Here is a 22,641-nt window from a genome sequence, read left to right on the forward strand (position 1 = left end):
CCTCAAACAGTTCTACAGCTGCACCATCGAGAGCATCCTGACCGGTTGCATCACCGCCTGGTATGGCAACTGCTCGGCATCTGATCGTAAGGCGCTATAATAGGCGCTGTCAGAGGAAAGCCCATAAAATTGTCAGAGACTCCAGTCACCCAAGTCATAGACTGTTTTATCTGCTACCGCACGGCAAGCAGTACCGGAGCGTGCAGTACTTCTACCCCCAAGCCATAAGACTGTTTAACAATTAATCAAATGGCCACCGGACTATTTACAATGACACCCCCCCATTTGTTTTGTACACTGCTGATACTCGCTTTAATATCTATGCATAGTCTCTTCACCCCTAACTACATGTACAGGTTAGTTGAGGTCATTTGTACCTCCGCACACTGACTCGGTACCAATACCCCCTGTATATAGCCTCGTTGTTATTTTATTGTGTTACTTTTTACTTTAGTTTATTTGGTAAATATTTTCTTAACTCTTCTTGAACTGCACTGTTGGTTAAGGGCTTGTAAGTAAGCAATTCATGGTAAGGTCTAAACTTGTATTTGGCGCATGGGACAAATAAAGTTAGATTTTATTGATTTTATTTGAAATTGTGATTTGTCCAAAGCACCGGAACTAATGTGGCTCATTTTCATGACAGATCTAAGGTACCATTTATGTTTACGCAGTCTGTCCACGAGAGATAATGGTTTTGATCATGTTTTTTAATTAAAACACAAAATGTATTTTAACATCACCAATAAAATACTGAACAAAAATATAAAATGCAACACGCAACAATGTCAACGAGTTTACTGAGTTACAGCTCATATAAGGAAATCAGTCAATAGAATAAATTCATTAGGCCCTAATCTATGGATTTCACACGACAGGGCAGGGTCGCAATCATGGGTGGGCCTGAGAGGGCACAGTTGGGAGCCAGCTCATGAAACATGGGACCAACATTTGACATGTTGCATTTATATTTTTGTTCACTATACATTTGATAAATTTTTCCATAAACCAAAGTATCTTCCCTAAAGAATGGAAGTCAGCTGTTCTTACCCCCATATTCAAGTCTGGAGATTATTTTATGGTCAATAATTATAGACCTATAAGAATTTTGCCAAGACTGCAAAGAGGGTAGTTGCTGAGCAATTGACTGATCACTTGAATACTAGTCATTTCTTATTACACCCCATGCAATTTGGCTTCAGAGCTAACCGTTTTACTGAGTCAGTGAACAGCTATTTTTTGGAGAAGGTTCAAATGAAAGGGGGAGTGATAGGATGTTTTTAGATTTGCAAAAAGCAGTTGATACTGTAAAATCACTGAATTCTACTCTCTAAACTAGCAATGCTTTGAAATTGATGCATTCATATTTATCTGACAGAATACAGTGTGTTAGCGTCAATCAGAAAGTGTCATTGTCAGGCAACTGTACAATGGGGGTTCCACAAAGGTCCGTCTAAGGGCCTTTACTCTTAAGCTTATCTTTAAACACTGTATTGAAGCAATTAGACACAGGTTATCATAGCGCATTACGCTTTACTAACGGCGATAGGTTCAGTACACAACACTGCATTCTGTATCAGAAAGTAGGCTGGCCCTCTTCGAAGTTTCGTAGATTGATCCATTACACTCTTTTTGTTTATAAAACCCTCAAACTTAAAAAAAAAAATCACATAAAATCACAGTGCAATTATCAAAAAAACATTATTTGCTGTGTTATAGCATAACTAGACAATATGCTATGAAGGCAAAGTGTATTTCTCCATTGCATGTCACCTTTCCTGACATATTTGTTAAGGCAGAAAAACGTAATAATTACTATATACGTATATATATATATATAGTATCTGAACAAAAATATAAACGCAGCATGTAAAGTGTTGGTCCCATGTTTCATGAGCAGAAATGTTCCATACACACAAAAAGCTTATTTATCTCAAATTTTGTGTACAAATTTGTTTACATCCCTGTTAGTGATAATTTATCCTTAGCCAAGATAACCCATCCATCTGACAGGTGTGGCATATCAAGAAGCTGGTTAAACAGCATGATCATTACACAGGTGCAACTTGTGCTGGGGACAATAAAAGGCCACTCTAAAATGTGCAGTTTTGTCACAATGCCACAATTTTTAAGGGAGCGCGCAATTGGCATGTTGACTGCAGGAATGTCCAGCAGAGCTATTGCCGGAGAATTCAATGTTAATTTCTCTACCATAAGCCACCTCCAACGTCTTTTTAGAGAATTTGGCAGTATGTCCAACTGTCCTCAAAACCGCAGACCATGTGTAAACCACACCAGCCCAGGACCTCCACATCCTTCACCTGCGGGATGGTCTGAGACCAGCCACCCAGACAGCTGATGAAACTGAGTAGTAATTTTATTTAAAAAATGTAAGCCTGGGATCAAACCCGGGTCTGTAGTGATGCCTCAAGCACTGCGATGCAGTGCCTTAGAACGCTGCGCCACTCGGGAGGTCCAACTGAAAAGTATTTCTGTCTATAATAAAGCCCTTTTTTGGGGATAAAACTCATTCTCATTGGCTGGAACTGGCTCACCAGTGGATGGGCCTGGCTCCCAAGTGGGTAGGCCTATGCCCTCCCTCCCAGGCCCACCCAAGGCTGCGCCCCTGCCCAGTCATGTGAAATCCATAGATTAGGGCCTATTGATTGTATTTCATTTAACCAATTTTCCTTATATGAACTGTAACTCGTTAAAATTGGTGAAATTGTTGCATGTTGTGTTTAATATTTTTGTTCAGTATAAGTACATGGGTGTGGTATTAGACTCTAAACTGACTTCTAAGTTGGTCAATACTGTGAAATGTAGATAAGAAACTGTCTTAACAGTAATGCTGCTAAGGTTTATATGCATGCTATGATATTTTTCTCACATGTCTTATTGCATTACAAGAAAAACGACAAGAAACCATTGCAATCTCTGTACAAGCATGCATTGATTTTTTTTTTTTCTTATCAAAAAACGACTACTTATCACCACTGTTTAATTCTCAAGAAACACAATCTGCTTTTAAACGTGTACATGGACTTGCTCCACAACAAGTCAAGTGACTACTACTACTTTACTATCTATATGGTCACACACTAGGGGAGCAATTAATGGAAACTGTAGAGTTCCAGTGTGTAGAACAGCTTTTGCCCATCTGCATTTTTACCACTGGAGCCAACTTCCTGAAAACTAAAAAATGTGTGGCTAATGTCAGTGCTTTTACACAGTGGTGGAAAAAGTACCCAATTGTCATACTTGAGTAAAAGTATAGATACCTTAATAGAAAATTACTCAAAAGTAAAATTCCCCCAGTAAAATACTACTTGAGTAAAAGTCTAGAAATATTTGGTTCTAAATATACTTAAGTATCAAAAGTAAATGTAATTGCTAAAATATACTTAAGTATCAAAAGTAAAAGTATAAATAATTTCAAATTCCTTCTATGAAGCAAAGTGCCAGCGCACCAATTTTTTCTTTTAAATGTATGGCTAGCCAGGGGCAGGCTCCAACACTCAGACATAATTTACAAACTAGGCATGTGTTTAGTGAGTCTGCCAGATCAGAGGCAGTAGGGATGACCAGGGATGTTCTCTTCATAAGTGTGTGAATTAGATCATTTCCTGTCCTGCTAAGCATTCAAAATGTAACTAGCACTTTTGGGTGTCAGGTAAAATGGCGCAGTAAAAGTAAAAATTATATTATTTTCTTTAGGAACGTAGTGAAGTATAAATAGTAAAGTAATGTACAGATACCCCAAAAAACGACTTAAGTATTACTTTAAAGTATTTATACTTAAGTACTTTACACCACTGCTTTTACACCAAAAGTTAAAACAGTGGTTAAAAGAACAGCAGGTTTGTAGCCACTTATGATTTTGTTTTTTGCTGTTTGTTTTTATTACTGTTTTTTTACTATGTGTTTTTACAACTCATAGGTCCAATAACAATGTGTCCGATAATTATTATGTGCAATGTCTTGACTTCTGTGTGGAAACTTATCTGTATGTCCCTCCCTCTGTTTTTTGTACTATTCTTTTCTTTTCTTTTAAATATGTTTGATATCTGTATGTTGTCTGCTCGTAAATGTTTTTTTTGTTTATATGTTCACCTGCCTGGGGACTGCAGATGGAAATTAGCTGTTGGCTAAATCTAGTACAACACATTTTATCAAGTGTACTGAGACTTATGTTTTGTTGTATATTGCGCCTGTTCAAATAAACGTAAAAATAATGATAATAATAATATGTTCAATGGGAAAAATCAGCCCCCGCTCGCAACCGCCCAGCACGTGGGCCCTGGAATACACCATGGGGACTGCAGGCGATGGGACTGCCACCGACTGGTTTGGGTTGATTGGTGTGTCTCTGCTCTAAGACAGAAACATGCACTCCATAGGGAATTGGGAGCCAGAGACGCAGCCATACAGTTTGCGTTTAGCACCTGGTTGGTGTTCACAGCCTTTCTGGTATCCCTGCCAAACTCCATAGGGCCCGACTCCAATTTAGGAAATGTACACTTTTCCTACGCACGCCTTTCCTGCGCCCTTCTCAGTAGTTAGTATTCAGACTTACCTTATGCAGGTGCGTAACGGGCTTTGCAGGCTTGGTGTGCGCGCTCAATACATTTAATTAAACCGCTGAAAACCCTCCAACTTACTGGCCAACAGATTTTCTCATGGGGTTTTCAGTAAATGTATCTTAAGCCATCCCTTTAAAAACGGTGTACCTTTAACTCAAATTTTGTCGACAAACTAGAATACATAAAAAACAGGTTCAGAATATAGGGATCAACAAAAGAAAGCCAACTAAATATGTGCATATTCATCTCCGATTAAACACTAACTGGTAGATAAAAAAATACTCTGATTTTGTAGATTACTTAGGCACATTTTGGGGTAAGGAAAGTATGTATTATTCATTTAAAAAACAGGTTTGGAGAGCCTACAGTGGTTTGATTCATCCGGAAAGTTGCCATAATCAAGTTCAATCCATTAAATATTGGAAGGTGGAAAAAAGTGTACAATAAAGGGTTGAACAATAGCCCTATAAATCTACATTAATCCTCACTAATCATGGAACTGTCCAGTCGTCGTGAACCGTGCACTAAGGTCCATGTTTAACCTGCTACGTGTGGTTCCATAATGATTCAAATAGGCTACATGTCCCAAATTTTTGCACACTACAGTGAGAGTTATAAATGTATGTGGGTATTACTGACGGTGGCTCCCAATAGTGGCTAATATTTAACATGATACAAAATGTAAAATATAACGGAGAAAAGAGCATAAACAGGTTCAGCCCTACAGAATCCTATAGCTTGCGTCTCCAAATGTCATCCACGCAAATGATGAGGGCACACAATTAATAGTGGTACAGTTATTTATAGACTACTTAACTGTAGAAAGGGGGCCTCAATACATGATTTTCCGTTTCCTTCCATATGACTGGTTTCACAATCATCTCTAGGGATCCTTCTCAATCCCCTTCTCCAAATGAATTACTAATATACCTAGCTCTTATTGATTTATAAATTACAGTGCATGGAGCATGCTGTTATTTCTATTAGAAAAAATAAAGTAGATGCTTTTTCCACTTTTTCCGCATGTTCACACGACCTTATTCGCCGTCTCCTCGCACGTAAAGGTAATGGAATTAAGTCATGGTCTGAATACGACATATCTGTAGACACACTTCCACCACACCTTCTGTTCATAGATCTCCACCCAGAACAAATAGCGGGTGAATAGCAGGCAATTCTCACGCTTAAGTTCAAGGTCCTAATACGCATAGAGAAAAGTACAGAAGAAGGGAATTATGTTCCATTTGTGCGCCTTTAACTCGGGTCGGAATTGGCCCCTATGGCCTATGCCTCTTCGCTTCTAGTTCAATTCCACATAATGGATGAGTTCAGGGCCTCATTACTCCAAAATAGTTTTTTTTTTTTAAATGTTAATTTGAACCAGAGCAGTTATTGCAATTCTGTGTCAATTGTGTTCATTTGTGTCTTTGGAAAGCCGCAAACAAGAGCCATCGCACCTTAATGAGCCGCTTGAGCTCTACACACATTGCCATGGAAACATCCAAATCCCATACAGCATGTTTACAGGCTTGTGCTATGAGCACAATATAACTCCAATCCAATCTGTTGTACTGCTTTTCCGCTATTAAACAGGCACTGTGAAACCAGGGTGGAAAATAAAATAAATTAATGCCAGAAGGAAGTCATGTCTTACCTTCAGAGTGTACTTGTGCAAGTCCCAGATAACAAGTACAATATAAAACTGTACAGAGCAATAGGACTCTCCTGTGAGGAAGAAAGGAGAGGCTGGTTAGAAACACTCTACAGCAAGTAATGTTACAGCTAGGTTGGCTCACTAAACAACTTATAAAACTTAAGGCCCAAAATGCATTTTTTATTATATTGAAAAACGTACCTTTCACGAGACACTATACTTCACTTTATATCATTGTAGTTGATCATGACATGAGAAAGACTTATGAGTGTTGCTGCATTATGGTGACGTCAGGTGAAATAAAAAGCTTAAATCTTGGTCAGAACATACCCCCAAAACAACAACCCAATCACAGTTGGTCATTTAATAACTCTCTCCATCATAATTATCATCATCATAAAGAATTGCAATAAAGTTCTCTGCAGAACTATTTCACGTTAAAGGTAGCTAAGTCTCTAACAGCCAGCAGCAGCAGCATCCAGTGAACATGTCCCTCTCACCACACTACAGGGATCGTGTTCACTAGGCCACGCAATGGAAAACCTTCAAAAACGTTTAGCAATGGAAAGCTACAATAAGCATTTCTTAATAGGTCCAGGTAGTCCCTCCCTGTTTCAGTCTTTCTATTTCAGTTTGGTGTCCCAAGAGGGGTGAGGTGAGTGAATGACAGGTGGACTAGTTGCTCCAGAAGGCGAGGTCAGTATAGGTGCATCAAAGCTGGGCCCGAGAGACTGAAAAACAGCTTCCATCTCAAGGCCATCAGACTGTTAAACAGCCATCACTAACACAGAGAGGCTGCTGTCTACATACAAACTCGAAATCATTGGCCACCTTAATAAATGGATCACTAGTCACTTTAATAATGTTTACATATCTTACATTACTCATCTCATATGTATATACTGTGTTTTATCTATTGCATCTTGCCTATGCCGCTCTGTCATCGCTCATCCATATATTTATATGTACATATTCTTATTCCACCCCTTTAGATTTGTGTGTATAAGGTAGTTGTTGTGGAACTGTTAGATTACTTGTTAGATATTACTGCATGGTTGGAACTAGAAGCACCAAGCATTTCGCTACACTCACATTAACATCTGATAACCACGTGTATGAGACCAATAAAATGTGATTTGATTTGGGTGAATAGGGGATCCTGTAACAGGAGGAAAGGAGCTGTCACTGTTTGGTTATTACCATCGGAAGACATCGAGAGACACTGGAGGAAATGTCTAAAGCAGCTGTGGGTGTGTGGGGGTTAGCAGGCAGATAGACAGAGACTCAACTCCCATTTCCCAACATCCCCTTCCCCAGTCTGAACACAGTCATACTGCTTTAGCAAATAACAACCCGGAGAACCAGAGAATGTTCTGAAACCACTGTCTGACCTCACAGTAAGTAACGCAGCGGAGTGCCATCATCACCAACCTGACACCACTCTAAACAGCTGGTTGTGGTCTCAGAGGTCTGGGAGTGTGTGTGTGTGTGTGTGTGTGTGTGTGTGTGTGTGTGTGTGTGTGTGTGTGTGTGTGTGTGTGTGTGTGTGTGTGTGTGTGTGTGTGTGTGTGTGTGTGTGTGTGTGTGTGTGTGTCTCACGACAAGCAGCTGGTTGTGGTCTCAGATTGTCTCTTATCAGCTGGGCAGGGATCCGCTGGAAGTGAGTCTCCTTCTGTCAGACGGTTTACATGTATGTGAACCAGACGTAATGTTGAGTCAACTAAGTTTGCTTGAAATTAACAGTATTTTTACAGTTGCACTGTTTTTACCGACTAAAGTCTACCTACTGGGCTGGCAAAATCTGTATCCTAAAGATGGTTTGGTTCGAGGAGATACTGATGCTTGTATGACGGGCTCTGTGGCAGGTCTGGGCTATGTGGGTTTGCTGGGCAATCGGATTCTATTCGTTTGGAAACACCACTGTTTGGAAACAACACTCAACATAGTTGAGTAGGAAGGCCTGCCCTCTCGAAGACCTCTCCATCCTGGTTGACAACTCCTCAGTGTCGCCCTCCCAGAGTGAAAAGAACCTTGGCGTGACCCTGGACAACAGTCTGTCGTTTTCTGCAAACATCAAAGCAGTGACCCGCTCCTGCAGGTTCATTCTCTACAACATCGGTAGAGTACAACCCTACCTCACACAGGAAGTAGTGCAGGTCCTAATCCAGGCACTTGTCCTCTCCCGTCTGGACTACTGAAACTCGCTGTTGTTTGGGCTCCCCACTTGTTTCATCAAACCCCTGCAACTTATCCAGAACGCTGCAGCCCGCGAGGTTTTCAACCTTCCCAAGTTCTCTCATGACACTCCACTGGCTTCCAGTCGAAGCTCGCTTCCACTACAAGACCATGGTGCTTACCGACGGAACAGCAAGAGACACTGCCCCTCCCTACCTACAGGCTATGCACAAACCCTACACCCCAACCTGAGCACTCCGTTCTGCCACCTCAGGTCTCTTGGCCCTCCCACCCTGTCCCAACGGTGGAACCAGCTTCCGAAAACATCTGAAACTCGACCTGTTCAAACAGTATCTTAAATAATCCTCGTCATCACCCTCCCCCCAGCTCTTGACTCTACTTATAGCTACGATATTGAGGAAAACATTTCTCTACTGTATATGCCTGTGATATGTGGTTGTCCTACCTAGCTATCTTAAGATGAATGTACTAACTGTAAATTGCTCTGGATAAGTGTGGCGCTAAATGACTAAAATGTCAAATGTAAATTCTTTGGCATACTTGTTTTGATTTTGCCTTTTTTTTTTTTTTATCAGGTAAGTCATTGAGAACAAGTTCTCTTTTACAATAACAACACGACAAACTCTCTACATCTTCCCTTATGTAAGAGATGCACAAATCCAATCAGTGGGGGGCACAATCGGGAAATGGTCTATTATTTATTGCCCCCTTTGACATCCTTGAGTCATGCCAAAGCGCCCAACTGTTCAGATGTTGACACCTCAATGATGCCTGGAGCTTCTGAGTGACCATTACAATCAATATACCAGGCAGCCTGTCTGACTTAAAAATGGCATTATACTAAAGCTGTTTCTCATTTTGTAGTCAGTGTGTAGGGCTCCTCTTCCTCTACTTTTCTGCATGCCTTCAACCTTAGTGGTTCCACTGACCTCTGTCCCTATCCTCACACTCTCAGTCCTTTATTACCTCCACCATCTATCTCTGTCCTCTCTTTGTCTCTTTTTTCCCAATCTGTATTTCTCTCTTTCTATATGTATTTCTCTCTCTCTCTCTCTCTCTCTGTCAGAGCGCTATCCATCTGGTCTCAACACATATACACATTTGATTGAACTTTGAGAATATCCTGATTTCTTTTTTTTGCCAATATTGTTAGCTAAATAGGTTACGCTGTTTATTGTCATCAGTTGAACAACAAAGCCACTGTAGACACCAGTGAAACAAGGTGGTGTAGTTTCATTATACATTTATTCATATTGTTATGATATATCACTTTGAAAACCTAGCTGTTTATTTTGAAGAGTAGATAGCCTAACAGTGACTAGCTGTGGACACCAATTGTGTCAGGACATGAATTGAGGCACTGGACATTCCTTGATCTACTTCCTGGCTCTTCCCTTCCTTCTGCCTCCTTTTATTGATTAACAGACTCGTTCATTCATTGGGGGTAATACGATTTTGGGATATTCCTTTCATATACGAAATGGTAGGCTATTTGATAGTGAAAGTCATCTGATAAAATATGAATAGTATGACCTATGAAAAAAATGAAAGCCTATTTAGCCTCCTTTATGGAAAATGAAAAGTTGACAAACAAACAACACGAAAGAGACTGATAACAACCAGTTGCTTGTTTGGAGACGGATAATGGTCTGACGAAAACCAAAAACAGATGGAACTCAAAAGTTGACAAATCACTTCACAGAATCTCCCTCTTCGATAAGACTGAGCGATAGCTGTTCACACAACTCACCCGCCGAATCCAGCTGGTTTAAGTGTGGAGTGCGGACATTATCCGGGTCCGTCGTTAGTACTTCATTATGCAGTGTGATTTGTTAAAATAGTTACCCAAAAAAACGACGAAAAGTCGCTGGAATGGTCAACACTTCAGAGGCTTCGGCTAAGTGAAAACGAATGTCACATTGCCTTCTAAATACCGCCACTTTTAGACGAAAGACGTTCGATTTCAGTCGCCGGGTGAATTTAATAGGCTTAATTGTACGCGCACTTTGCGCTGAGACAGCTTTGACGAGAGCGCTGTGCATTCCAAAGATAACATAGCAAATGTATTTTAGGTTATTTTTCAAATTAATAATAAACCTACAGTAGGCATATAGTAGCATAGGCTTCTTCTCACTGTCGCCCTCAACGGTATTCTCCTAAAAACCCTTGCTTGACTGCATATTCGACCTAAATTAGCCTATTGTAACATCATATTCGAAAAGGTTACAAAGTAGATCCTGTTCCAACTGAATCAGTAACTTTCTCTGGAGCTTAATACAAACAGCTTCAGGATATTTCAAACTCTAGGCAACTGTAAACCTGCCACAAATGAACATCGTTTGTGACAGGCTGCTGGACCATTGCCAGCCGGCAGGTAGGATACATACCAAAAAGGTTGGGCCAGTAAACGAAACGTCGCTAGTTCGAACCTCCGAGACGAGTAGGTTACAAATCAGTCGATCTGCCCAAGGCATCTATTCCTAAATGCTCTGGATAAGAGCGTCTGCCAAATGACCAGGTTAAAGTGGAGGAGACAGGTTAAATAAGTATTTTTAATCCTTGAGACATGGATTGTGTATGTGTGCCATTCAGAGTGTGAATAGGCACGACAAAATATTGAAGTGCCTTTGTACGGGGTATGGTAGTAGGTGGGTTTGAGTGGGTCAAGAACTGCAATGTTGCTGGGTTTTTCACACTCAACAGGTTCCTGTGTGTATCAAGAATGGTCCACAACCCAAAGGACATTCAGACAATTTAAACCAGCATCCCTATGGAACGCTTTCGACACCTTGTCCCGAAATCATTTAGGCTGTTCTGAGGGCAAAGGGGGGTGCAACTCAATATTAGGAAGGTGTTCTTAATGTTCTGCACACTCAGTGTATGCAGGCTAGGATAACTGAACATCTGCATTCAAAATCACATCGTAACTATCAGTCAGGTCCACTTCAATTAGGCTGCATATGCAAGTGTGTGAGTGACTCCATCACTTTCATATCAACTTCTGATTCCCATCACAGAAAACCATCCAGTATAGAAATACTTACTTTGTGTCGAGATGAGAGGTTCTGCAATCTCTCCTTCGGATCCCTAGATTCATTTGTATTCATTTGTCCTGGCAGTCAAAAACCGGATCTGTTAATCACAGCGTGACTCCTTTGCAAGGGAACAGAAAGCACCGGTTGTCCTCTAACACATTTGAGAAGCTTGCAATACAGTTCCAAGGGAAAGCTCTTCTGTTGATGTTCCTATCAAGACCAACATAAATGACTGTGGTCAGCCAGAGAGCAGTTTGACAGGAACCTTTCCAGGGTGACTTTCTTCCGATATTCCCCGTGGTTCATTCATTTATGCCGATCCGTAATGAGGGACGTTGAATCAGAAAGAACACGTTTAGTTCTTGAGGAGGTTACGGAGTCAGGAGCGGAGGACTCATCCTTTTCCTTTTTAAACAGCCTCTCTGTGGGTGACCGACCGTAAGGCACCGCAGCACATGGTGTCGGGTTACAAACCCAGCGGTTGCGCTGGGCAACTACACGAAGCCTCCAGGGGGTGGCCACACGGACCCGCTTAATCGGGAAACTGTCCTGTTAAAATGACCATTGAAATAATCCACGGCCGTATGTGAGAAGGTGCGTATATTCATTATCTACAATGTTATGAAAATAGGCTCGACGGGATCTTTATGCACTAGAACGTTTATTTAACAGGTTTAATTGAATTCATGTACCATGTCTAACAGATGATCATTACTTATGATGAGGGCCTGGAGCATAGATATTTCCTGCATTAGCCTGTGACTCTTAATTAACTTGTTTCACAAAACCTCCCAGCACTCTAGTTTTCACAGATGTTGCAGCAAACTTGGAAGGTGTGTCTTACAAGTCACCCTTGTATAAACAGGAGCAAGAACCTTTGAGATAGACGTGATTACTTAAAGCTGCAATTTGTAACTTTTTGAGTGACCCCACTAAATTAAAATATAAAACTCTGTCATTCTCATTGAAAGCAAGTCTAAGAAGCGGTATATCTGTTCTATGTATGCTATTTATGTGCTTCATGGTCTTAAGTTTCATTTTTGCATCTTTTACTTTCGGTTTTGTACATGAGCTTCAAACAGCTGAAAATACAACATTTTTGGTTATGGAAAATATATTTCACAGCTGTTTAGATGGTACAATATTTATCTACACTATACTTGCTTGTTTTGTGACATACATTTAAATTATGTGAACTATTAGCATTTTAGCAACCAGGAAATGGCAGAGAGATTTGTGCATAGTGCATCTTTAATGGACAGTATCTTGGATAAAGAGAAGGCCATTAGGCCTACTTAACAAAGCAAAAAAAAAGTGAATCAAAGGTGTATAAACAAGCATGATTGAGCCATATTGTAGTAGATGTCAATGTGTACATGATAATGGGATGAAGTTTGAAAAGCCATACAGCAGCTGCAATATTTCCCAGCTAGCAATGAGGAATCGGCCCAGAAGCGGCCCTCTTCCGGGGTGCCGGAACTGATTGAATCGGCCCGGAATCATGTGTCGGACTCGGCCCGAAATCAAAAATGAATGATTGCCCAGAATCGGCCCAAGTACATCGGGCCGTTTCCGTCTACCGGCATTCAGCCGACTTTGCCGGCGTCTAACCAGAATCCCACCAGAAGCGGCCCGATGCAAATTTAAATAAATGTATACAAAATTACACGATTTAGTCATTTTGAATATTACTGTTATACATTTTATACATACAAATTATACCCATCCACAAAAAAACATATTGTGTCAGAGGAAACACAATACACCTGGTGACCGTGCATGCGCCTGCCACAGGAGTCGCTACAGCGGAATGGGACAAGGACATCCCGGACCGGCCAAACCCTCCTCTAAATTGGACGATGCTGGGCCAATTGTGCTTCGCCTCATGGGTCTCCCAGTCACGGCCGGCACGGGTCTCAAACCAGCATCTGGAGCAACGCAGTTTGCAATGCGATGCAGTGTCTTAGACCACTGCGCCACTCGGGAGGCTACTGCCATTAAGTTTTTAATCCTTATCAATTGCCTTGCACAATCTATCAAAATACTAAAATACAACACAGGACTCTTAAAGAGTTTAAGTTAAATGTTAATTGTATTTTTTGATCACAGAAACAATGAGAAAATATGGAAAAATTAATTATATAATTTTGGGATCTACACTAATTATATAAAGTGTAACCATCTGCCAGAGAGTAGTCCCAATCGGCCCGAGCCCCAAGTAATACATTTTGGCCAGATAACTCTCACCGGAATCGGCCCAAGCCCCAAGTAATACATTTCGGCCAAATAACTCTTACCGGAATCGGCCCGAGCCCCAAATAATACATTTTGGCCAGATAACTCACACCGGAATCGGCCAGAGCTCAATCCCCGCATCCTAGCCATAAGTAATACTGCCAAAGGCAGCCCAGACTTGGGCCACATGACGTCGGCCGAGTCTGACTCTCAGCTGAGTGCCCCTACTCTCAGCCGGAATCGGCCCAGATCCACTGTGCTAGCTGGGTTGAGATATTTGAGGGAAAAAAGGTACACACACTCATATCCAAGTAACCCTTCTATAACATAGAAACACTGACATGTCTGCTCTGAGAACTTTTCACCCTTTGGCTTTGGTCACACATATGAATCATGTAACCATCCTCTTACATAGGTGTTCCTGTTGAACAATGTAAAAAGAAGTTACACGGTTTCACCTCTGACAACTTTTTGGAAATTATCTTTCATTTCGCCGACATTTATATTTCTCACTATCTCATAAGTAATTTTATATACTCAGGAATATTGTGTAACCATCCTCTCACGTGTGGTGTCAAAATCAACATTTATTTAACTGTTTACCTTCAACATGTTTGTATTTGTATTTATGAGGGATCCCCATTGGCTGATGCCAAGGCAGCATTAAGGGACTTACATCACAGATAAAATAGTACGTAATATAACATTATTACACCACTACATATACCAGTACATACAATAATATTACAATGTGCACTACCGTTCAAAAAGTTTGGGGTCACTTAGAAATGTCTTGTTTTTGAAAGAAAAGCACATTTTTTGTCCATTAAAATAACATAAAATTGATCAGAAATCCAGTGTAGACATTGTTAATGTTGTAAATTACTATTGTAGCTGGAAACGGCTGATTTTTAATGGAATATCTGCATAGGCGTACAGAGGCCCATTATCAGCAAGCATCACTCCTGTGTTCCAATGGCACGTTGTGTTAGCTAATCCAAGTTTATCATTTTAAAAGGCTAATTGATCATTATAAAATCCTTTTGCAGTTATGTTAGCACAGCTGAAAACTATTGTTCTGTTTAAAGAAGCAATAAAACTGGAGCATCAGCATTTGTGGGTTTGATTACAGGCTCAAAATGGCCAGAAACGAAGACCTTTCTTCTGAAACTAGTCAGTCTATTCTTGTTCTGAGAAATGAAGGCTATTCCATACAGAAATTGCCAATAAACTGAAGATCTCTTCAACGCTGTGTACTACTCCCGTCACAGAACAGCGCAAACTGGCTCTAACCAGAATAGAAAGAGGAGTGGGAGGCCCCGGTGCACAACTAAGCAAGAGGACAAGTATATTACAGTGTCTAGTTTGAGAAACAGACGCCTCACAAGTCCTCAACTGGCAGCTTCATTAAATAGTACCCGCAAAACACCAGTCTCAACGCCAACAGTGAAGAGGCGACTCTGGGATGCTGGGCTTCTAGGTAGAGTTGCAAAGAAAAAGCAATATCTTAGACTGGACAATAAAAATAAAAGATTAAGATGGGCAAAAGAACACAGACACAGGACAGAGGAAGATAGCAAAAAAGTGTTATGGACAGACAAATATAAGTTTGAGGTGTTCGAATCACAAAGAAGAACATTCGTGAGACGCAGAAAAAACGAAAGATGCTTGAGGAGTGCTTGATGCCACCTGTCAAGCATGGTGGAGGCAATGTGATGGTCTGGGGGTGCTTTGGTGGTGGTAAAGTGGGATATTTCTACAGGGTAAAAGGGATCTTGAAGAAGGAAGGCTATCACTCCATTTTGCAACGCCATGCCAGACCCTGTGGACGGCGCTTAAATGGAGCCAATTTCCTCCTACAACAGGACAATGACCCAAAGCACTGCTCCAAACTATGCAATAACTATTTAGGAAAGAAGCAGTCAGCTGGTATTCTGTCTATAATGGAGTGGCCAGCACAGTCACCGGATCTCAACCCTATTGAGCTGTTATGGGAGCAGCTTGACCGTATGGTACATAAGAAGTGCCCATCAAGCCAATCCAACTTCTGGGATGTGCTTCAGGAAGCATGGAGTGAACTCTCTTCAGATTACCTCAACAAATTGACAACTAGAATGCCAAAGGTCTGTAAGGCTGTAATTCCTGCAAATGGAGGATTCTTTGACGAAAGCAATTATTATTTAAATTGAAAATCATTATTAATAACCTTGTCAACGTCTTGACTATATTTCCTATTCATTTTGCAACTCATTCCATGTATGTTTTCATGGAAAACAAGAACATTTCTAAGTGACCCCAAACTTTTGAACGGTAGTGTACATGTGTGTAGAGTGTGTGTGCTAGCATGTGTGTGGCTGTACTTGTGTGTGTGTCTCTTCCCAGTCCCCACTGTTCCATAAGGTGTATTTTTTTGAAATTGTTTAAAAATCAGATTCTACTGCTTGCATCAGTTACCTGATGTGGAATAGACTTCTATGTAGTCGTGGCTCTTTGTCTTACTGTGCACTTCCCATGGTCTGTTCTGCACTTGTGAAGAGACCTCTGGTGGCATATCTTGTGGGGTATATATGGGTGTCCGAGCTGTGTGCTTGTAGTTTAAACAGACAGCTCGGTGCATTTAGCTTGTCAACACTGCTTACAAAAACAAGTAGTGATGAAGTCAATCTCTCCTCCACTTTGAGCCAGGAGAAATTGACATACATATTATTAAAGTTAGCTCTCCATGTACATTTAAGGGCCAGCCATGTTGCCCTGTTCTGAGCCTATTGTAATGTTCCTCTCTGTAAAAGTCCCTCTTTGTGGCACCTGACCACACGACTCATTACAATATTTAGTTGAGGTTTAGTGAATGATTTGTCCCAAATTCACTGCTTTTAGTTTTCTTTTATATTTAGGACTAAAACTTATTCCTTGCCACCCATTCTGAAACTAACTGCAGCTCTTTGTTAAGTGTTGCAGTCATTTCAGGTGTGGTGGTAGCTGACGTGTATAGTGTTGAGTCATCCGCATACAGTGGGGAGAACAAGTATTTGATACACTGCCGATTTTGCAGGTTTTCCTACTTACAAAGCATGTAGAGGTCTGTAATTTTTATCATAGGTACACTTCAACTGTGAGAGACGGAATCTAAAACAAAAATCCAGAAAATCACATTGTATGATTTTTAAGTAATTAATTTGCATTTTATTGCATGACATAAGTATTTGATAACCTACCAACCAGTAAGAATTCCGGCTCTCACAGACCTGTTAGTTTTTCTTTAAGAAGCCCTCCTGTTCTCCACTCATTACCTGTATTAACTGCACCTGTTTGAACTCGTTACCTGTATAAAAGACACCTGTCCACACACTCAATCAAACAGACTCCAACCTCTCCACAATGGCCAAGACCAGAGAGCTGTATAAGGACATCAGGGATAAAATTGTAGACATGCAAAAGGCTGGGATGGGCTACAGGACAATAGGCAAGCAGCTTGGTGAGAAGGCAACAACTGTTGGCGCAATTATTAGAAAATGGAAGAAGTTCAAGATGACGGTCAATCACCCTCGGTCTGGGGCTCCATGCAAGATCTCACCTCGTGGGGCATCAATGATCATGAGGAAGGTGAGTTATCAGCCCAGAACTACACGGCAGGACCTGGTCAATGACCTGGAGAGAGCTGGGACCACAGTCTCAAAGAAAACCATTAGTAACACACTACACCGTCATGGATTAAAATCCTGCAGCGCACGCAAGGTCCACCTGCTCAAGCCAGCGCATGTCCAGGCCCGTCTGAAGTTTGCCAATGACCATCTGGATGATCCAGAGGAGGAATGGGAGAAGGTCATGTGGTCTGATGAGACAAAAATAGAGCTTTTTGGTCTAAACTCCACTCGCCGTGTTTGGAGGAAGAAGAAGGATGAGTACAACCCCAAGAACACCATCCCAACCGTGAAGCATGGAGGTGGAAACATCATTCTTTGGGGATGCTTTTCTGCAAAGGGTACAGGATGACTGCACCGTATTGAGGGGAGGATGGATGGGGCCATGTATCGCGAGATCTTGGCCAACAACCTCCTTCCCTCAGTAAGAGCATTGAAGATGGGTCGTGGCTGGGTCTTCCAGCATGACAACGACCCGAAACACACAGCCAGGGCAACTAAGGAGTGGCGCCGTAAGAAGCATCTCAAGGTCCTGGAGTGGCCTAGCCAGTCTCCAGACCTGAACCCAATAGAAAATCTTTGGAGGGAGCTGAAAGTCCGTATTGCCCAGCGACAGCCCCGAAACCTGAAGGATCTGGAGAAGATCTGTATGGAGGAGTGGGCCAAAATCCCTGCTGCAGTGTGTGCAAACCTGGTCAAGAACTACAGGAAACGTATGATCTCTGTAATTGCAAACAAAGGTTTCTGTACCAAATATTAAGATCTGCTTTTCTGATGTATCAAATACTTATGTCATGCAATAAAATGCAAATTAATTACTTAAAAATCATACAATGTGATTTTCTGGATTTTTGTTTTAGATTCCGTCTCTCATAGTTGAAGTGTACCCATGATAGAAATTACAGACCTCTACATGCTTTGTAAGTAGGAAAACCTGCAAAATCGGCAGTGTATCAAATACTTGTTCTCCCCACTGTACATAGACATGTCATGACATAGGCATGTCATTTGTAAAGATTTATACAAGTAAGAGGCCTAGACAGCTGCCCTGGGGAATTCCTGATTCTACCTGGACTTTGTTGGAGAGGCTTCCATTAAAGAACACCCTCTGTGTTCTGTTAGACTGTTAACTCTTTATCCACAATATAGCAGGGGGTGTAAAGCCATAACACATACGTTTTTCCAGCAGCAGACTATGATCAATAATGTCAAAAGCTGCACTGAAGTCTAACAACACAGGGCCCGCAATCTTTTTATCATCAATTTCTCTCAGCCAATCATCAGTCATTTGTGTAAGTGCCGTGCTTGTTGAATGTTCTTCTCTATAAGCGTGCTGAAAGTCTGTTGTCAATTTGTTTACTGTAAAATAGCATTGTATCTGGTCAAACACTATTTTTTCCAAAAGTTTGCTAAGGGTTGGTAACAGGCTGATTGGTTGGCTATTTGAGCCAGTAAAGGGGGCTTTGCTTTTCTTGGGTAGCGGAATGACTTTCGCTTCCCTCCAGGCCTGAGGACACACACTTTGTAGTATGCTTAGATTGAAGGTATGGCAAATAGTAGTGGCAATATTGTCCGATATTATCCTTTGTAATTTCCATCCAAGTCTTCAGACCTCAGTGGCCTGTCATTGTTGATAGACAACAATCATTTTTTATAATAATATCATCAAAGGTATTATCTAAGTGAGTTTCAGAGATAGTCAGATTATGAATGTCATCTGTTACTAGCAAGTAATTGATTTCTACATATGTTAATGTTGGCTATTTTTAGCACTAGACTAACTTACCAAGCTAAAAATTGTTAGATGATATGGCTAATTGAGTGACTGTTGGTGACTGACGTAACAAGCGGAAAATTGCTTACAGTATGTACAACCAGATTTCTAACTATTCTAACTCTTAAAAGTAAGTTGAGACCCAGACTGAGTTACCAAAATTAAGTAATTTCTTGCAGTTTTAAAGCAAGTTTTCTGCAGTTCCACACATTTTGCCATTGGGCAGAGAGAAAACGTAGCAATTTCTAACACATTTCATGCAATTCTTCTGATTTTGCCATGGGGCAGAGATAATTTTTTTCAGTTTCAAAGATAATCCCCTGCAACTCTACACATTTTGCCATGACTTATGCCATGTTAAGGATATCTGAGTGAGATTGTGTATTCTACTATTCTAACTCTCAACAGAAAGTTAAGACATCAACTGAAGGTTTGGAGCCCGCTAGCTGGCCCGGGGCCCGACGCGACCGCTTATGCCTGGAGACAACCCTGGTCTGAAACCTGACACTTCAAGTCAGCTCCACTGAGACAGCGGAAGTGGAGAGCAGACAGATGGGGCTTTCTGGCATTATAAGGTGCAGGAACCTATGGTGTTCAGAGTGCTTTGAACACACCATTTCAGTCGGGAACCGGTCCAGATCCGCTCAAAGTCCCCAACATCTGAGTTTAAGTGATCTCAAATTAAATTATATTTCATTTTTAACCCGTCTAAAAAAATGGGCCATTTTACTCAAAAGCATATATTCATCATTAGTCCACTTCTGACTTTTGCCCCACAAAATTGCTCATGTAAACATCCAAGTTGATGCATTTAGCACTTTCCGGAGAGTTCTACATAGTGGTGCGCTAGTGAGTGAGGGGCTTTGGGCTAGTGAAAATGTATTTCCCGCTAGTTTGGCTAATTCAGATTCAGCCACTTCCAACCACAGAGATAAATCAAGTTCCAACACAAAGCACCCTCCATTTTTTCTGTTCTGAGCACTGTGATAACCTACCACTGAGTTCCAGCCCTGATCTCCCCTACTTCAGCTAGTTCAGATGTTCCAACAGTGTGTCAGTCACCATCTCCCTGAGGCCACAGTCACTCTACAGGTACCCTAGGGGTGGGTGCTAATGGACCCCCACTCATTACCACCCTCTTTACACTCCTCTTTACACACATTGTCCCCTGTGTTTCAGTGCTGGGTGCCACCAACCCTCCCATACATTTCCAATAAGATATGTTCTACCTTCCTTTCCAAATTACAACCCGGCTTGCGCTCGCTGCCACCCTAAAGCTGCTTAATTACGGTCATTGGCACTTGTCTGAAGGCCTCCTTTATCCCCCATGCTCCAGAAATAGCCCCTGTCGCAGCACAGAGGCACACCAGATCAAACGCTTCCCAATGGGAAGGGGTCATTACTGCAGCGCAGGGCGGACACACCCCTTTGGGTGCTGCACCACGCCCTGGCCCAAATTGCAGACCTGGCCCGCGCCAAGACACAAGGCTGTTCTTTGATGCACCGAAACACAATGCAGTCTGTTTAGATGTAAGGGTTTACAGTGTGGTATACTGTACATGCAATAAATGTACATAACAGCACAGTATTGCCAGAAATGTGTGATACGTTATAATGTGCATGTGACCAATACACTGGATTAAAATGGACATTATAGTTTGTGATTTGATAGAATGGTGTATTGGTTCTTTTGTTTATTTAATCTTTTAGGATACACAATCACAGCTAAAAGCTAAATTGCGTTATAAGCCTACGAAATAAAAATGAAGATATAAATATATATGCAAGCCTACAAGCAATAGAAATAGTCCTAGCAATAGAAACAGGGTCACCTGTAGAACACCATGGCAATGAAATGGGAAAAAGCCATACCTTTTAATGTTTTTTAGACATCAACACCAAACTTGGTACTGTACATATCTTCAGGAACATGTTATCAGTCATTAGCATGAGTTTCAAGCTGATCCAACAAAGTGGCATGAATGTATAGGCATTTATAGCCCAAAGTCTCTTGCCTTAAATTGTTTAACTTGGGTCAAATGTTTCGGGTAGCCTTCCACAAGCTTCCCACAGTAAGTTGGGTGAATTTTGGCCCATTCCTCCTGACAGAGCTGGTGTTATTATTATATGTTTCTTACAGTAATTGTCATGGGGTTTTATAATGATGACTTAGGACAACATTTATCTTGTAGTTGTTACATTGTCAGAGCATACACTTTTCTTATAATACTCATAGAAGACACATAATAATTCATATTTTTTGTCTCATATATGTCATACCATGTCTTGTAGGAAAGTCACCACAATATTGTATTCAATTGTGTTTCCTACATGAGGCACATAAGTTAACACATATACAAATACAGTACTGACATACTGTTTACATCAAAACATTAAAAAAAATATTACAGATAGATTTAATAATTTTCTGCCATACAAGATTCTTATTTGATTTTAGTGATTATTTTCCAAACGGGTAGATTTGTCAAGGTTGTCAACAACCAGAGTTTTAGTGGATAACCCTTGTCTCCTATAAAGAGAGAGAGAGCCACTAGCACAACTCAAGTCGCTTTAGCAATGGCAAATATACTTCAAATGATCAGGCAACACTCACCAGTAAGCCATCAATCATCAACAGCTCCCTCCTGTAGGCAAAGAACAACATTGCTGTTCGGCGGAAGGAACGAGTCGTGCGTTCCACCTGGCCGCCACATTCCCTCAGCATTTTTGCTATAACATTTCACCTGTACATTAAGTGAGTGGAAGTATTTTCTGTTCACATAGTTGAACTCGCATTGCGCTTTGATGGCGATGTGGGGGTCGTCTATTTCTCCGATTGTATTTCCGAACACCTTGATGGCACAGAAACTCTTCTTGTGTATGGAAATTGGATGTAACTGTGGGTTTTGCTAAATCTCACACTTTGCGTGGAAATGAGCCCATGCATGGTTTAAGCACATATTTGTGCTCATGCATGATTGATAAATCAGGCCCCAGGTTTTTTGTTCAGCTCAGCCATCAGCTTTGCTCGGATGTTGAGTGCTATCTTGCTCATGAAGTTGTATCCCTCCTCAGAGTCGAACACAGACTCTTTGTCTGGCATCAGGATATACGGTGCATTCGGAAAGTGTACAGATCCCTTGACTTTCTCCAATTTTTTTATGTTACTCCCTTATTCTAAAATGGATGAAATATACTTTTTTTCTCATCAACCTACAAACAATAAACCATAATGACAAAGAAAAAACACTTTTTTATAATTGTTTACAAAACTATTAAATATAAAAACTGAAATATCACATTTACATAAGTATTTAGACCCTTTATTCTGTTCTTTGTTGAGGCACTTTTGGCAGTGATTACAGCTTTGACTCTTCTTGAGTAGGACGCTACAAGCTTGGCACACCTGAATTTTGGGAGTTTCTCCCATTCTTCTCTGCAGATCCTCTCAAGCGCTGGTTGGATAGGGAGCTTCGCTGCACAGCTACTTTCAGGTCTATCAAATGAAATTAAATCAAATTAT

The 22,641-nt window shown here is 41.0% G+C and overlaps 1 protein-coding gene and 1 long non-coding RNA gene across 2 annotated transcripts in view; one reads left to right on the top strand and one right to left on the bottom strand.

Moving 5' to 3' along the window:
- Nucleotides 1-11,883, bottom strand: part of LOC139544466 (collagen alpha-1(XXVII) chain B-like) — a 205,405-nt gene extending 193,522 nt beyond the window's left edge. Inside the window, exons 1-2 of the mRNA XM_071351593.1 lie at nucleotides 11,478-11,883; nucleotides 6,238-6,308 (exon numbers count right to left, since the gene is read on the bottom strand). Coding sequence (XP_071207694.1) covers nucleotides 6,238-6,308; nucleotides 11,478-11,530 — 124 coding nt within the window. The 5' untranslated portion in view covers nucleotides 11,531-11,883. The remainder of the gene's footprint in view (nucleotides 1-6,237; nucleotides 6,309-11,477) is intronic.
- The window catches only part of LOC139544467 (uncharacterized), a 14,538-nt gene continuing 3,737 nt past the window's right edge, over nucleotides 11,841-22,641 (top strand). The window contains exon 1 of the long non-coding RNA XR_011668877.1: nucleotides 11,841-12,062. This is a non-coding gene — a long non-coding RNA (uncharacterized lncRNA). The remainder of the gene's footprint in view (nucleotides 12,063-22,641) is intronic.

This window comes from Salvelinus alpinus, chromosome 18 (genome assembly GCF_045679555.1).
Source record: "Salvelinus alpinus chromosome 18, SLU_Salpinus.1, whole genome shotgun sequence".
Classification (NCBI taxonomy): domain Eukaryota; kingdom Metazoa; phylum Chordata; class Actinopteri; order Salmoniformes; family Salmonidae; genus Salvelinus; species Salvelinus alpinus.